This window comes from Carlito syrichta, unplaced genomic scaffold (assembly GCF_000164805.1).
Source record: "Carlito syrichta isolate Samal-C Ts95f unplaced genomic scaffold, Tarsius_syrichta-2.0.1 Scaffold295997, whole genome shotgun sequence".
Taxonomy (NCBI): Eukaryota; Metazoa; Chordata; class Mammalia; order Primates; family Tarsiidae; genus Carlito; species Carlito syrichta.
In genome coordinates, this window is record NW_007240093.1 from 1 (window position 1) to 15,830 (window position 15,830).

The following is a 15,830-nucleotide window of genomic DNA, read 5'->3' on the forward strand; positions in this document are numbered from 1 at the left end:
CCGTGGGCGCTGCTTCCGAGCCCTGCGGAGGGGGCTCCCGGACTTTGGGGCTCTTGGAGAGACTTCCGGGCCGGTCCTGAGGGAGGGAGGGTGGTGATCGGAAGGAAGAACAGGTAAGGGGAGTGCCCGCTCTCGGCGTGCCTGCGCGCCGGGCTCTCCCCCTCCTCTCGCTGCTGGTGGCCGGGATGCCCCCTGGCTCTGAGCGGCCTGGGCTCGCTCCCCTCGTGGGATGGCGGGCCGGCTCCAGGGGAGGCAGAGCGGGTGAAGGTTGTCGGGTCCTAGGGCCGTGTCTACTTCTGGTAGCAGTACCCCCCCAAGTGGACATCCTGGCTGAAAGCAGAGGTGACTCCGAGGAGAGTCTTCAGGGAAGGGGGTGCATGCAGGAGCCTGTGCAGTGCTCTGCCACACCCTGTGGGCTTGCTTCGAGGCCTTGGAGTTCCTCCTCCTCCCCCTGCTGCATTGCACCATGGGTATCACAGAGGGGTTTGAGTTTTGGGGGCCTGGGGTGAGCCGTGGCCCGCCTGCAGACCCTGACTCTGGCTGGCAGTAGCGCCCGGGGCCTGGGCTCAGGCCTGGGCAGGACTAGGCCACCTTTAGGCTTCGGGCCTCAGGAACCATCGGACTTCGTGAGCCTGGGCCTCGGGGAGGGAGAGACCCCGATGCCAGCACGGAGCCCTGGGCAGCGGGCGGGCAGGGAAGGTGGCAGTCTTCAGGGGTGCCTGGACTCACACCAACACCCCCGCCCCCATGTGTGCAGCCGTGTTGCCGCCTGCTGGGCTATGAGCAGTCAGAGCGCCGTCTCCACAAGAGTTTACAAATGAAAATGGAGGAAATGTCTTTGTCTGGCCTGGATAACAGCAAACTAGAGGTGAGGGCTTCCCCCATGTGTGCCTCTGGGCCTTTCTCTTGATGTCCTCATTGCTGTGTCTGGCTTCCACGCCAGAGAGACATTTGGGTGGTCTGCCCTGCTCCTTAAGAGGTAGGCAGCTGAAAGGTCCAAGGCCCTGGGAAGAAGAAAACACAAAGTCAAGATGGGGAAGGCTGAGAGAGCGTGATTTTTGGCCGGGACCAGTTGGCAGGAGAGGTGGTGGGTGACTGTTGCCCAGTCCGGGCTGTGACTCGTGACCGTGGGTGTTCTCCGGCGCCCAGGCCATCGCTCAGGAGATTTATGCGGACCTGGTCGAGGATTCTTGTCTGGGCTTCTGCTTTGAGGTGCACCGGGCCGTCAAGTGTGGCTACTTCTTCCTGGACGACACGGACCCTGATAGCATGAAGGATTTCGGTGAGCGTCGGGGCTGAAGGGGCGCTCTGCCGCCCTGGCCTGGCTGTGCCTGCCGTGTCCTTGGCTGAAAACCACCCTCGATGTAGCGCCTGCAACTCACAAGGGGGCGAGGAGGCCATGGGACCGCCACGGGAGGGACCGCGAGGCAAGGGCCCCTGCCTGCCCTGACCGCCATACCTCTCCTGTCCCCAGAGATCGTGGACCAGCCGGGGTTGGACATCTTTGGGCAGGTCTTCAACCAGTGGAAGAGCAAGGAGTGCGTGTGCCCCAACTGCAGCCGCAGCATCGCCGCCTCCCGCTTTGCCCCCCACCTGGAGAAATGCTTGGGGATGGGCCGGAACAGCAGCCGCATCGCCAACCGCCGGTGAGGGCTGCCGCTCATGTGTGGAAAGGGGCCGTGCTCGGCCCCACATACCTGAGAAGTTGGGGGCAGAGAGGTGGCAGCTTCACTCTCTCTCTGCTCTCCCCCTGCAGGATTGCCAACAGCAACAATATGAACAAGTCCGAGAGTGACCAAGAGGACAATGATGACATCAATGACAATGACTGGTCTTACGGCTCGGAGAAGAAAGGTGTTTGGGGATCTGGGAGACTTGGGGGGCGTCAGGATGAGGCGAGCGTGGGAAGCTGGGCATGCAGCGGCTGCAGGTCACCTGGGGCATGAGGGGGGTGCGGCCACGCACTGGCCCTTGATCCCCCGAGACTGAGCGCGCTCTCTGCTTCTGTCCCCAGCCAAGAAGAGAAAGTCAGACAAGGTGAGAGCTGGGGCATGCATGGGGGGCATTGGGGTGAATGAAGGACAGCTACCCTTCCCCTTGGGCAGGGAGTCCTTCTGTGTCTTGATGCAAGTCTGAGCTCCCTGGGGCCTCTGGGTTCTGGGATGAGGGTGTCTGTGGTGGGCCAGGGCAGCAGAGGCCTTGCGGGCAGAGGGTGAGCTGGACAACCCAGCCCTAGCTGGGGAGGAGGCATAGGAATGTGAGGATGTTTCTTTGTCAAATCTTTTTTCCTTCCCTGGGTTCTCGGCTCCCCCTTATCGCTCCCCTTTCCCCAAAGCTGTGGTATCTCCCATTCCAGAACCCCAACTCCCCTCGAAGATCCAAGTCTTTAAAACACAAAAATGGTGAGTGGGGCTGGGCAGTGGTATGCTTCTGGCCATGTGTCCTGGGCTGGGCTGCTGGGGCAGAGGAGGTGTTGAGGGAGGGCCTGTGATCCTTCTGTCACCCCCACTTCCTCTCTGGTTATTTTCAGGGTTCTCTGTCTGTACCTCTGCACCAAACACCCTTCCCCTTCTTTTTTCTTCTTCAGGGGAACTTAGCAATTCGGATCCTTTTAAGGTGAGTACAGGCTGCCCCTCACGTGGCCCTCTCCGTGTCCTTTTGAGCTAGTTGGGGTGTAGCCAGTGGGGTCAGAATGCTGACAGCCAGGAGCACTCAATGAGTGATCTGGGTCTCTTGTGTTTGTTCTTTCTGGGTCCAATGCGCAGGAGGGACAGAGCGAGCCCCTTGGATGTCCCTGGGTGGCCCTAGAACTCTCCCCTAGACAGGGACCACAGGGACAGGACCCCCCCCACCTGCCCTTCCCCTAACTTGTATCTCTGGCTCCCCCACAGTATAGCAACTCCACCGGGATCAGCTACGAGACCCTCGGACCAGAGGAGCTACGGAGCCTGCTAACCACGGTGAGGCGGGACCGGGCCCTGGGAGGGGGATGAGCCCAGGCAGCAGTTGCACCCTGGAGGAGGCTGGGGATGAGCTGTCAGGCCACACTGCTCATGCTCTGGAAGGAGGTGTCCTGGCCTGTGGTGGCCTCCTGGCCTGTGGTGGCCTGGGACTGGTGGCCCTGACCCCTGGGGCCTTTCTGTGTGGGCGATGTAGCATCTGTGCTGAGAGGACAGTGTTGGGAGTGGGTGCTCCTCACTCCCCTTTCAGCTTATGCTCCATTTCCAGCAATGTGGGGTGATCTCCGAACACACCAAGAAGATGTGTACAAGGTGAGCACACAGCTGAGCAAGGGGGCCGGGGCCTCCTGCCACTCCCCGGTATTGGCCATAGGACCCAGGGTCGAGAGTGGAGCCTTGGGGGAGGTCTCCCGCCATTCCCCACCCCTCCTGATGGTCAGCCTCAGGCCACAGCCCGGAAGCTCGCCCTTCCTTCTGTCTCCATCTCTGCCCGCCCTCCCCATCTCCCCTCCCCTCCTCTCCCCTGCCTAGCTTCTCAGGTCCCTCCCTGCCCGACCTCCCCCCAGGTCCCTGCGCTGTCCCCAGCACACAGATGAGCAGAGGCGAACTGTGCGGATTTATTTCCTCGGATCCTCAGCGTACGTGCCCCTGTGGGAAGGCTGGCGGGTAGAGGTAGGCCAGTGCCAACCACGTCCCTAAAGCCCATCCCAACTCCTCCCAGCAGTGTCCTCCCAGAGGTCGAGAGCTCCCTGGACAATGACAGCTTTGACATGACCGACAGCCAGGCCCTGATCAGCCGGCTTCAGTGGGACGGCTCCTCTGATCTCTCGCCTTCTGATTCAGGCTCCTCCAAGACGAGTGAAAATCAGGGATGGGGTCTAGGTACGTGACGCAGTTGGGCCCCAGGGGCTCCTCTGCCTAGAGACCTTGGCACCACCCCTGTTGCCATAACCTCCTCATGCCTTGCGCCTCTCTCCCTGCAGGTACCAACAACTCCGAGTCTCGGAAAACCAAGAAAAAAAAATCCCACCTGAGCCTGGTAGGGACTGCCTCCGGCCTGGGATCTAACAAGAAGAAGAAGCCAAAGCCTCCGGCCCCCCCGACGCCGAGCATCTATGATGACATCAACTGACTCGGGTGCGAGTGATAGCCTTTGGCTGAGCAGAGCCCTCTCCTGACCCCCACCCAGGTGGCACAGCCTGGCAAATGGACAGCTGCTGGGGGTTTGGGTTTGGGAAGCTTGGTGGGCCAGGCAGATGGAGGATCCGAGTGTGCGCCCCTGGGGGGCGTCGAGGTCCTCTGACAGAGCATGACCTTCGTCGTGCAGGACTCAGACCTGGACATACGATGCCTTGGACATACGTTTGGTGGGGAGGCGGTTTTCCTATTTATTCTGTGAGTTACTGGAGGTCCAGCTAGGCCAGGGGCCTGACCTGGGCACTGTGCCAGGGCACCGCCTGCCCCCCACCCCAGGAACTGGACTAGGCCCTGCCAAGGGTGCAGTGGCTACCCGGGAGGCTGTGGGTCGAAGCTGAGCCTTGTGGGCCTCTCCGCCGCCCTCAGCAATGTGAATGGGTCCGGTGCTTGGAGCTGAGGGGCAGGGCTGGGCGTGTCCTGTCTGTGCAGAGTCCTAGCAGATGCCCTCAGTCTAGGGGGAGGCGGGACAGTCGGTCTGCTGAGGTCGGCGTCGGAGCTGCCACCACCTTCCCTGCCCCCCATGGGGCAGCCCTTCCCCTCAGTCCCGCGGCCACCTCTGCGGCAGGAGCTGCCCCTTGTTGGGTGTCAGGAGAGGGCCTCAGCCTCACAGCTTCACAGGATGGGGCAGCAGGACGAGGGAGCTGTCAGCCTCCCTGCCTCCTCTCCACCCCCTGTGGGAGTGGGCCCCAGGTGAGAGGGAACGGTGCTGCTTTATTTGAAATGTTTTCTTACCTCATTCCCTGCCCCAGGAAGGGGCCCAGCCTCACCCTCCTGGGGCGGCCCCGTGGTCCTCCTGCCACCCTGCCCTGTCCCGCCGGGGCAGCCCACGTTCCCGACTGCTGCTTGCCACCCTCTCCACCTTGACCAGCTTCGGTTCCTCAGTGCTCCTGCCTCCGAAGCCTGCCCCATCCCCCTGCGCTTTTAAGTTATTTATTCTGTACTGTGGTTCGGGGCTCTGAGGAAAACCTGCATCTCCTGCCTCACCCCTTTGCTAGGAGTGGGGTGGGGCGGGGGTGGGCTCTGGGCTCTCAGCTGTCAGTGGGGGAGGGGTGTCCTTGCCCTCCGTGGGGCTGTTAAGCCAGTGTGCCCACCACCTGGTCTGCGTCCTGAAGATGTGCCACCCTTCCACGCGGGCGCCGCCGCCGCTTCTGGGAGTGAGCTGGAGAACGCCGCCCTGGCTGGGAGCAGAGGTGACTGACGGTGGACCCTGAGCCGAGGTCGCTAGCGCTTGAGGACGTGCCCTTCCCCTCCTCCCAGGAGGGGCCACCCCCATTTGGGTAGCTTGTACCCAGGACTGTTTGGACTGATCGGGTTAGGGACCCTAGAGGGTTAAGGGAACAACAGGGATGGGGCTGCTGTGCCCTGTCTGGACCCCCACTGCCCCTGGGTGGCTCTGATTGTGGCTGATGCCTGGTTACAGATTGGTTTTTAACCCACGAATTGTGATGATTTTTTAAAAAGTCAGATGATTTTTGGCAGGCGTTAGAATAAATCCTGGGCCTGGGCTCCTGGTTCTCGGCCCTCCATGGTCTTCTCCCCCCAGGGGAAGCTGGAGGGAGAGGGTCCCGGCATGCCTCCAGCCTGCGGCCAAGCCAGGGCTCAGAGTGGGCTGAAGGTGGGGAGGCCGCTGCTCCTGCTGCAGGCGGCTGCCACTCAGGCCCCCCCTTCCCCTCTGGCCTCTGTCCCCCTTCTGGTTGGAGGAGGGAGAAGCGGGAAGTCTGGGAACTGGTTTGTCCACATCAACTCCCCATTGTTCCTCAGCCGCCCTCCAGGCAGAGCCCCCTGCCCAGGCTGGGTAAGGATGGGCTTGGTCCAGTATGGGCCCCAAGGGAGCAAGTCCCTCCTCCTGGGGAGAGTGCTCCTACCATGTAGTTGACCAGGGGCGAGGAGCACCCACCCCCCCCAGCAGCAGGCTGTGGGCCGGCTCCCATAACCCACCCAGCTAGGTGTCGTCCCTGTATCCTATCATGTGTCTGAGTGTGGGGGGGTTCTGTACTAATTTCCTTGGCCGGTGGCTTTTCCTCCCATGCATCACTCCCCCCGCATGCCCAGGGGCCACCCGCCTGGCATTACCGCATGCTGGGGTCATTGGGGGAGGGGGGTGGGGCTCACGCTGTCCTGTGGTCTTGAGATTTTTATTTTTGCATATGTAATCCACCCTGTACAGGTAGCTAACTTTGTAAACGCTGTGTATTCCCTCTGCCCCCATGGCTGCTGGTGTAAATAAACTGCATCTCCCGTTGGTAGCCTGGCCTACCCACCCTCATTGCCATGTCGCTGGGGGCAGAGCAAAGCCACTCTAAGTGTCACGGAGGGAGACACCACAGCCACAAAATGGAACTTTATTCAACCAGACACTGGCCCTCATCCAAGAACCCCAAAGGCAAGAGCCCGGCCCCGTGATCCACACCCAGAGCTCGTCCTTGGAGCTGGGCAGCATGGACGCTGGCCGAGGGCCCCATGCCTCTTGCTCACAGCCTTGGGCGCAGGGCGGCAGCAGCTGTGGCCTGGCTGCTCCCGATGCCGGGGGCTTGGCTGTGTGCCCCACCCCCTTCCTGACTGAGCTCTACAAAGGACTAAAAAAAACTGCAAGCAAAGTGCTTTGAAAGAAGGGAGAACACTGGAAGCAATCTAGAACATGGCGAACACCCTATCGCTGCTACAAGGCAGAGGGGGCAGGTGGAGGGGACTGGGTACCCAGAGGGCAGCGGGACAACCTTCATTCCCACACGTGAACTCAGGCTCGAAGGACTGCTGCCTGGCCAAGGGAGGAATGCAAGGACACCCAGCTCCCTGCAGAAGTATGCGTGGGCCATGCTGGGCCGCCCTGGGTGCTGGGGATGACATGCAGGGCGCTGGGAGAGCCAGGGTCGCAGGCCAGAGGGATCTTCAGAGCCCAGGCTCCCACAGAGCTGGCCAGCAGCCCTGAACTCCTCCGGGACCCCCACGTGAAGGAAGATGCCCTCTTCATTTCTACCTGAGTTGTGCTTGCGCAGAGGGGAAGTCTGTACTCCCGGGACGAGAAGGGGAGGCCCCACACCTGCCTCCCGTGTCCTGCGGAGGGGATACGCACATCCTTTCCAGCCCTCCCTCCCAGGCCCTTGGCCCAGCTCTGGCCAGGCAAAGAGCAGGCTGCGGAGGAGGAAGATCACGCCTCTTGTTTTCCTTATCGCCCATACATCCCAAATACTAGGAAGCTGAAAAAGACTGTGACCCCCACCAGGGAGACGGTGGCAGGCGCTGTGAAGAACTGCCGGTAATTGATTCGGAAGTACCAGACCACGCCCAACAGCACCACAAACACGGGCACCATGAGGCTGCCCACACTGACGCCGAGGCTGGGCGGCTCAGTGGCCGAAGGGGCCAGGGAGGCCGAGGGCCCAGGAACAGTTGCCCCTGGGGGCGAGCGGTGGCAGTGAATCACACAGTTGTCAGTGATGTTCAGAGAGCACAGTGTGCGGGCCGGGTCCTGCAGCAAGCGACCCTGGTAGATCAGTTTAATCTGGCTCTCCTGTCCAGGGAAATATTTGCTGGAAGGACGAAAGAGGTGGAAGAAAGACGAGGTAAGGAATGAGGAGGTAGACAGGCCTGGACCAAGAGCAGGAACAGGGAAGCTAAAGGGCAATTTCTAAGCAGGTATTTCCCCCCAGGGATGGGCCTCACACTCCCCGCCATGTCCCCCCAGCCGTCTCAGAGGCGACCAAGGGCTGGGGGCCCGGGCACGTGCAGCTTTCTGCTCTCCAGCCCACTCACCTCTTCAGGGCACCCACAGTGTCCTCCGGCCTGGCCACAGCCAGCTCCTCGGTGTCGTTGAGGAATTTGAGCCGCAAGTTAATGAGGCCAGGGCTGGCAGGAAGGCAGCTGCCGTCCTCGGATCTTGGGGGGGCTTTGGGACTGCTGCTCTCTGTGCCCGCTGGTCTCTTGGGCAGGACTTGGATGTCAAGCAGATGCTCGAGGCTGGGCTCAACACCACCCCGGGCTCCAGCTTCCCCTGCCGAGTCGCCCCCACCTTCGCCAGCCTCTTCAGCCTTCTCCTCACTACCCTCTGATGGATGGGGGAGCTCAGCTGGCTCTGGGGTGCTTTGGCCTGCCACCAGGTGGTCCACATGCCCCAGATGGAGGACAGATGTGTCGCCTGCAGACACGATAGTGCCCAGAAGCTGGTTGCTACCGCTGTCTGCTACATAGGTAGAGAGCCAAGCTAGGACCAGGGCTAGAATCAGCACCACCACACCTGCCACCACCATCACCTCATTACCCACACCCTCAATGAGGGTGACATCAGAGCGCTCCATGGCCTGGCTGCTGCCTGGGTCCACGCTGCAGGAACAAAGGGGAAAGCATCAGCAAAGCCTCAGCGGCTGCAATAAAAACTCTTGTGTATTTGGGGTCTACCTGACTCAGCCCTGAAAGAAAACGGGGTGCAATGTCCCATGGAGGGGTCACACCTTTCTAACCCTGGACCCCACCCCAAGGAGCTTACACTTTTCCTCTGTTGGGACCCCCCCCACTGGCGGAACATCAGGAAAGCCTCACAGCCTTGGCTGTGGTGCTACCCACAGGTGTTTTTGGTAGATGGGGACAGACATTTGTCTCTCGGAGCCCTGAGTTTCTCTAGGATTTCAATCACTTGGTCAAGCAAATAAGTCCCCTGAACAGCCTCCACAATGGCTGGGATACTTTCTTTCCAGGTCCCCTTGGAGGCACCAAGCAGCACCCTTGCCAGCCTATCTCTTTAGCTTACTTCATTTTCACTCATGGATCCAGCCAACATGTCAAACGCCAGTGACTTAACCTACCATCAAAAGCAAAGTCGAGCCACCTCGAAGGGACAACCCTGGAAGGCCATGGAGACACTGCAGCAGACATCACGTCTGCCTCCCGCAACCCTTCTGGCGAGCCTCAGGGAGCCCCGTGGGGCAGACACCAGAAGCGCCACCCTCCTGGGTCACAATGGGCTCACAACTGCAAAAACCACGGCCCAGGTGGAAATTATTTGGAAGAGATTCCACAGCAGCTCTCAGTCCAGAGCTCAACCTCTCTCCTCCGAGGGTGGAGGTTCTACTGCTGCCATTTCTTAGAAGGGCTGGACGGATCTCAGCCTGCTCCTTGAACACCTACTGTTTCTCTTGGAGAACCTGCTGCCTTCACGGCAAATCCAGTCTGGTGATCACCATGACCAGACCATCCTCACAGCATCTAGAAAACTCCTTTACTCTTGTCTACCTGTCCATCCCCGTACCTGCCTCCTGGCAGACAAGGATCCGTGTATCTCTGTCCCGGTGCCCCGCAACTTCCTAACGCCAGGGAAGTTGCTCGGGGAGTATTCGTGGACCAGATGCACATGTGAAGTTTGCACATCCTTGTCTAAGATACCTGCTAATCATCCCCCAGGCCTGCCTCTCCCAAGCGACGCTTGCCCAGAGCCTTGGCATTCTCATCAGTAAGATGGGGCTTCAGGTTGTACCTACCTCATGAGGTGGTTTTGAAGATGACGTGAAATCATTGGAGCACGACTCTTAGTGCCTGGCACATCGCAAGTGTCAGTAAATAAATGGCAGCAATTATCACCCCCACAACTATCCCCATGGCAAGGAGGTTAATGTCATCAACCGTGATGCACAGAAAAGGACACTGCGGCGAAGAAGAACGACTAAGGAGGCACAGGCTCGGAGGACTCGCGGGAGGGCCGGGCGGGACCCCAGTCGCCCGCCTCCACGGCCTGTGCCCTCCGCGGCCTGGAACTGCCCGGCCGCGCGCCGAGGGTCCCTGCTCTGCCTCGTCCGAGGGCTCCGCGTCTGGGGTCCTATCCCCGCAGCGCTGGAGAGCAGTCCATGAACCCACCAGAACCGAAGGCTGCCGGGCACCGGCGGCCGCACCCGGCTCCCGCAGTCCGCAAGGGGTAGCGGCAGCGGAGAGGGTCGCCAACCATCCACACCCCTCAAGCTCCGGGGCGGGGCCGGCCAACTGGGGGCGGGTCTTGAAGACGCGTGGAGTCATGGGAAATTAAAGGGGGCTTGGACCGATACTGTGCGTGGATGGGGAAGGAGGTCCTCACCTGAAAAGGCCAGACTAAATATTTTGGCTTCGCCAGGACGGCTCCTGGACTCGTCTTCCCGTAGGGGTCGAGGGAGGGGCTGGCAATCCCCGATTCTGTTCAGGGTCCAGTCTCTTCCGGCTTCTTCCGGAAACTGTTAGAACCATAGACAGGAAGTCCCACCTCCGTGCCCTGCACGGTTGACGTAACGCTACGTAAGGCGGGCTGACGTAAATATATTCTTCAAATAAAAGGGACAGGTTTCTCAGAGGAAGAAGGGGCGGAGCCACTGTTGGCGGGATCGCGGTCCTCCCGGGGCGGGCCTACGCCTGGTGGGCGGGGCCCGAAGCGACGAGGCATGAGAGGTGGGCCAGAAGGGAGGAGAGTGTTGGGGCGGGGCTGGGGAAGGGGCGTGGCTTCAGCCTGCAAGGATGTGCTGGCTGGCGCGGCCGGGCCGATCCCGAGCGAGGGTTCCCCTTACCGCCTGGTGCTTCCGGCCTTGCTCTCCGCCTCCCGGGCTGATGGGACGCATAACTTCTTTGCAACACGCACCGACCTCCAGGTTAGCAGGATTAGGAAGGACTAGTCTTTCTGAGCTCCAAAAACTCAGCCCTGGGCTGGCCGGGCAGACAGACAAGGAGGCAAGTTGCCGTCATCCTGCGCTTAGCGGCTGCGACCCCAGGTAGGCTGGGACCTTGGTGGGTGAGGCGGAAAGCGCTTCAGAGGAGGTACAGACATTGCGCACGATCAGGACACGAGAAAAGCAGCAGAAACCGAAAGCGGGAAGGGCAGCTTTCATGAACGGATTCAGATTTTTGCTATTAAAAATTGTCCTGAGCCGGGCTCGGTGGCTCAGCCTGTAATCCCGCGCCTTTGGGAGGCTGAGGTGAGTGGATGGCCTGAGCCCGCGGGTTCGAGACCCGCCTGGGCAACTTGGCGAGACCTCATCTCTGCAACAAATCAAAAATCAGCCGGGCGTGGTAGCGCGCGCCTGTAGTTCCAGCTACTCGGAAGGCGGAGGCGGAAGGATCGCCGGAGCCCAGCAGGTCGAGGCTGCGGTGGCCGGGAGCGGCCACTGCCCTCCGGTCTGGGCGACAGAGTGAGACTCCAACTCAAAAAAAAAAATTTTTTTTTTTTCCTGAAAACGTGCCGGGGTTCGTTTGGGGGTTTTGGTGAGCTTTTGATTAGAGTGTACATAAAGCAGACAGGGGCAGAGAAGAGCTCAGAGCTCAGTGGTTTGCACCAAATGAGATCTCCGTGGAACAAGCACTCAGATCAAGAAATGGAGCAAGATTCCCCCAGTTCCCTCTTCGTGTCTTCCAGCCACTAACCGCCAAAGAGCCGACGCTATTTGATGTCTGCTGTAGCCATAGCTTAGTTTTTTCCTGTTTTTGTACATTGTCTAAATGGAATCAAACAGTGCGTACCTAGCTTCTTTATTATTTTTGTTTTTTGAGTGGGAGTCTCCCTCCGTCGCCCAAGCTGGAGTGCAGTGGCATGTTCACGGCCTGTTGGGCTCAGGCTATCCATCCGCCTCAGCCTTCCAAGTAGCTGGAACCACAGGCATGTGCCACCACACTCTGGCTCATTTTTTATTTGATTGTAGAGATGAGGTCTCGCCAAGTTGTCCAGGCTGGTCTCGAGCCCGTGGGCTCAGGCAAGCCTCTTGCCTCAGACTCCCAAAGTGCTGGGATTACAAGCGTGAGCCACTGCACCCGGCTTGTCTAAGTTCTTTTAGAAAAAGGCTTTTGTCTGTGGTCAAATATACATCACCGCAATGGCGCACACCTGTAGTCCCAACTACTTTGGAGGCCGAGACAGAAGGATCACATCCTAAGAACTTGAGGCCAGCCTGGACAACATAGGGAGACCCTGTCTCTAAAAATAAATATTTTAGCCGGGCTCAGTGGCTCAGTCTGTAATCCCGCGTCTTTGGGAGGCTGAGGTGAGTGAATTGCCTGAGTCCGCGGGTTCGAGACCCGCCTGGGCAGCGAGACCTCATCTCTGCAATAAATCAAAAAATCAGCTGGGCGTGGTAGCGCGCCTGTAATTCCGGCTACTCGGAAGGCTGAGGCGGAAGGATCGCCGGAGCCCAGCAGGTCGAGGCTGTGGTGGCCTGGAGAGGCCACTGCACTGCAGTCTGGGGGACAGAGCGAGACTCCAACTCAAAATAAATAAATAAATAGATAAATAAAGAAATAAATAAAAATAAATATCTTAACATACATGTATAAAACTTGCTGTTTTGACTATGTTTAAGCATATAATTTAGTGGCACTGAGTAATTCACAATGTTGTGCACCCACCACCACAATCTACTCCCTGTACCCGTTAAGCAGAAACCTCCATCCTGCCTCCCCCAGTTGATTTTTCCTCTCTGAATGGGCCTCTCCTACATACTTCATAGAAGTGGAATCATAGATTTATCCCTTGTGCCTGGCTTATTTCACTTTGGTTATTTCACTTAACCTTAGTTTCCAAGGTTCGTCCATGCTGTAGCATAGATGAGAGTTTCATTACTTTTTCATTACTTTTTATATTATTTTATATATATATATATATATTTTTTTTTTTTTTTTGAGTCGGAGTCTCCCTCTATCGCCCAGGTTGGAGTGCAGTGGCACGCTCACAACCACCACAGCGTTGACCTGCTGGGCTTTGGCGATCCTTCCACTTCAACCTTCCAAATAGCTGGAACCATAGGCACGCGTCACCACAACTGGCTAATTTTTTTTAATTTTTTGAGTCAGAGTCCCTATTGCCCAGGCTGGAGCGCAGTAGCATGCTAACAGCCACTGCAGCCTCAACCTACTGGTCAGGCCATCCTTCTGCCTCAGCCTTTCAAGTAGCTAGAACTATAGATGTACCCTACCATGCCTGGCTAATTTTTTGATTTATGGTAGAAACGAGTTCTCAACAAGTTGTCCAGGCTGGTCTCGAATCCCTGAGCTCAGGCAGTCCTCTCGCCTCTGCCTCCCAGAGTGCTGAGATGACAGCCATAAGCCATCACACCTGGCTGTTTTTTCAGTTAAAGTCTCACTCTATCACCCAGGCTGGAGTGCAGTGACACAATCATGACGACTGTAACCTCAACCTCCTGGGCTCAGGAGATCTTCCTGCGCACCACCATGCCCAGCTGATTGTTTTGATTTATGTTAGAGACCAAATCTCACCAAGTTGCCCAGGCTGGTTTTGAACTCCTGGACTCAGGGAATCCTCTCACCTCAGCCTCTCAAAGTGCTGGGATTACAGGCATGAGCCACTGTGCCCAGCATATTTTTAATTATCTTTGTAGAGATTGTTTCCAAGATTGGTGTCAAACTCCTGGGCTCAGGTGATCCTCCTGCCTTGGCCTTCTGAGTAGCTAGTATTACAGGTATGCAACACCACGCCTGGCCAGGACTTTTGTGGTTTTTTTATTTTTAATTTTTTTTGAGTTGGAGTGTCACCCAGGATGGAGTGCAGTAGCATGCTCACAGCTACGACAGCCTCGACCTGCTGAACTCAGATTCTTCCACCTCAGCCTTCCAATAGCTGGAACTACAGGCACATGCCATTACGCTGGCAAATATTTTGATTTATTAGAGAGATGAGGTCTTGCCAAGTTGCCCAGACTGGTCTCGAACCCATGGGCTCAGGAATCCTCTTGCCTCCACCTCCCAAAGTGGTGGGATGACAGCCGTGAGCCACTGTGACTGGCCATGGTTGTTTTATATTTCAAATAGAGACAGGGTCTTGCTATGTTGCCCAGGCTGGTCTCCAAATCCTGGACTCGAGCAATTCTCCTGTCTTGGTCTCCTAAAGTGCTGGAATTACAGGTATGAGACACCACACTCAGCCCAGGGTTGGGCCTTTGAGGGTGGAGGAAGCAAAAGAAGAAAACTGAGGAAAGAAAGAAGCTTGCAGTTGGGATAGTATTACTGCCCAATGCTGGTCTCTTTAATTTAATTTAATTAATTTATTTATGAGTCTCCCTCTATCACACAGGCTGGAGTGCAGTAACACCATTAAGGCTCACTGCAGCCTCAACCTCCTGGGCTAAGCCTCTTGACTAGCTGGGACTACAGACACCCACCACCATACCCAACCTTTTTTTTTTTTTTTTTTGTAGAGATGAAGTGTCTTGCTATGTTGCCCAGGCTGGTCTTGAACATTCTGGGTGCAAGCAATCCTCCTGCCTCAACCTCCCACAATACTGGGATTGCAGGTGTGAGCCAGCACACCTAGCCCTTTTAAATATAATAAAAATTAACAGTATTTTAACATATCTTAACTCTGTGGATATTTTTCATGATGTAGTTCATGTAATGTTTATTTTTCCTAAACTATTGAACTTAGATTTTTTTTTTTTTGAGTTGGAGTCTCACTCTGTCGCCCAGACTGGAGTGCAGTGGCCGCTCCCGGCCACCGCAGCCTCGACCTGCTGGGCTCTGGCGATCCTTCTGCCTCAGCCTTCCAAGTTGCTGGGAACTACAGACGTACGCTACCATGCCCGGCTAATTTTTGATTTTTTGTAGAGATGAGGTCTCGCCAAGTTGCCCAGGCGGGTCTCGAACCCGCGGGCTCAGGCAATCCACTCACCTCAGCCTCCCAAATGCATGGGATTACAGGCTGAGCCACTGAGCCCGGCTTTTTTTTTTTTTTTTTTTTTTTTTTTTTTGAGTCAGAGTCTCACTGTTGCCCTGGCTGGACTGTCACGGCTACCACAGCCTTGACCTGCTGGGCTCAGGTGATCCTTTCACTTCAGCCTTCCAAGTAGCTGGAACTCCAGGCATGCACCACCACACTTGGTTAATTTTTTGATTTGTTGTAGAGAGGAGGTCTTGCCAAGTCGCCCAACTGGTCTTGAACCCTGGGATCAGGCAATCCTCTCACCTGGGCCTCCCAAAGTGCTGGGATTACAGATGTGAGCCACCACGCCTGGCTAAACTTAGACATTTTTAGACCTTTATGTATAATTATGATGGCTATGGAAAGGTGAACAACATACCTCTTTTTTTTTTTTGAGTTGGAGTCTCACTCTGTCACCCAGACTGGAGTGTGGCTGCTCCCGGCCACCGCAGCCTCGACCTGCTGGGCTCCGGCGATCCTTCTGCCTCAGCCTTCCGAGTAGCTGGAACTACAGGCGCACGCTAACATGCCCGGCTAATTTTTTTGATTTATTGTAGAGATGAGGTCTTGCCAAGATGCCCAGGCTGGTCTCCAACCCATGGGCTCAGGCAATCCTCTTACCTCGGCCTCCCAAAGTGCTGGAATTATAGGCATGAGCCACTCTTTTTCTTTCTTTTTTTTTTTTGAGTGGGAGTCTCACTCTGTCGCTGAGGCTGGAGTGCAGTGGCATGCTCCCGTCCACCACAGCCTCTACCTGCTGGGCTCCGGCAATCCTTCCATCTCAGCCTTCCAAGTAGCTGGAACTACAGGCGTGCACTACCGCGCCTGGCTAATTTGTGATTTATTGTAGAGACAAGTTCTGGCCAAATTGCCCGGGCTGGTCTCGAATCCTCGGGTTCAGGCAGTTCCCTCGCCTCGGCCTCCCAAAGTGCAGGGATTACAGGCTAAGCCACTGAGCCTGGTCCTGTTTTTCTTTCTTTTTTTTTTTTTTTGAGTTGGAGTCTCACTCTGTCGCCCAGACTGGA

At 57.2% G+C, this 15,830-nt stretch overlaps 2 protein-coding genes across 7 annotated transcripts; one reads left to right on the forward strand and one right to left on the reverse strand.

The window, feature by feature from the left end:
- The first annotated feature begins 517 nt into the window (after nucleotides 1-517).
- Nucleotides 518-6,403, forward strand: ATXN7L3 (ataxin 7 like 3). 5 transcript variants are annotated; one of them, XM_008054529.2, is made up of 12 exons: nucleotides 518-868; nucleotides 1,150-1,282; nucleotides 1,475-1,646; nucleotides 1,757-1,854; nucleotides 2,015-2,037; nucleotides 2,336-2,402; nucleotides 2,531-2,616; nucleotides 2,892-2,960; nucleotides 3,229-3,272; nucleotides 3,527-3,598; nucleotides 3,682-3,842; nucleotides 3,944-6,403. In XM_008054529.2, exons 1-12 carry the CDS (start codon nucleotides 818-820, stop codon nucleotides 4,090-4,092), a joined length of 1,125 nt encoding a protein of 374 aa, XP_008052720.1. In that variant the 5' UTR covers nucleotides 518-817; the 3' UTR covers nucleotides 4,093-6,403. The 5 variants fall into 5 exon arrangements, with proteins under 5 accessions (XP_008052720.1, XP_021566309.1, XP_008052723.1 ...); XM_021710634.1 differs by having other exon boundaries at nucleotides 3,685-3,842; XM_008054532.2 differs by having other exon boundaries at nucleotides 2,588-2,616; nucleotides 3,685-3,842.
- Nucleotides 6,404-6,647: 244 nt separating this feature from the next.
- On the reverse strand, nucleotides 6,648-10,326 carry TMUB2 (transmembrane and ubiquitin like domain containing 2). Of its 2 annotated transcripts, none has more exons than XM_021710635.1 (3): nucleotides 10,216-10,326; nucleotides 7,911-8,477; nucleotides 6,648-7,687 (listed from the first exon to the last, which is right to left on the reverse strand). In XM_021710635.1, exons 2-3 carry the CDS (start codon nucleotides 8,450-8,452, stop codon nucleotides 7,324-7,326), a joined length of 906 nt encoding a protein of 301 aa, XP_021566310.1. In that variant the 5' UTR covers nucleotides 8,453-8,477; nucleotides 10,216-10,326; the 3' UTR covers nucleotides 6,648-7,323. The 2 variants fall into 2 exon arrangements, with proteins under 2 accessions (XP_021566310.1, XP_008052726.1); XM_008054535.2 differs by lacking the exon at nucleotides 10,216-10,326 and adding an exon at nucleotides 9,629-9,787.
- Nucleotides 10,327-15,830: the final 5,504 nt, after the last annotated feature.

Coding starts and splice junctions, on each gene's coding strand:
- ATXN7L3 (XM_008054529.2), top strand. CDS start 818: ATGAAAATGGAGGAAATGTCTTTGTCTGGCCTGGATAACAGCAAACTA. Junction 2,617..2,891: donor GCAATTCGGATCCTTTTAAG/GTGAGTACAGGC, acceptor GCTCCCCCACAG/TATAGCAACTCCACCGGGAT. Junction 3,843..3,943: donor AAATCAGGGATGGGGTCTAG/GTACGTGACGCA, acceptor CTCTCCCTGCAG/GTACCAACAACTCCGAGTCT.
- TMUB2 (XM_008054535.2), bottom strand. CDS start 9,663: ATGATTTCACGTCATCTTCAAAACCACCTCATGAG. Junction 8,478..9,628: donor CTTCAAAACCACCTCATGAG/GTAGGTACAACC, acceptor TTGTTCCTGCAG/CGTGGACCCAGGCAGCAGCC. Junction 7,688..7,910: donor ACTGTGGGTGCCCTGAAGAG/GTGAGTGGGCTG, acceptor TCGTCCTTCCAG/CAAATATTTCCCTGGACAGG.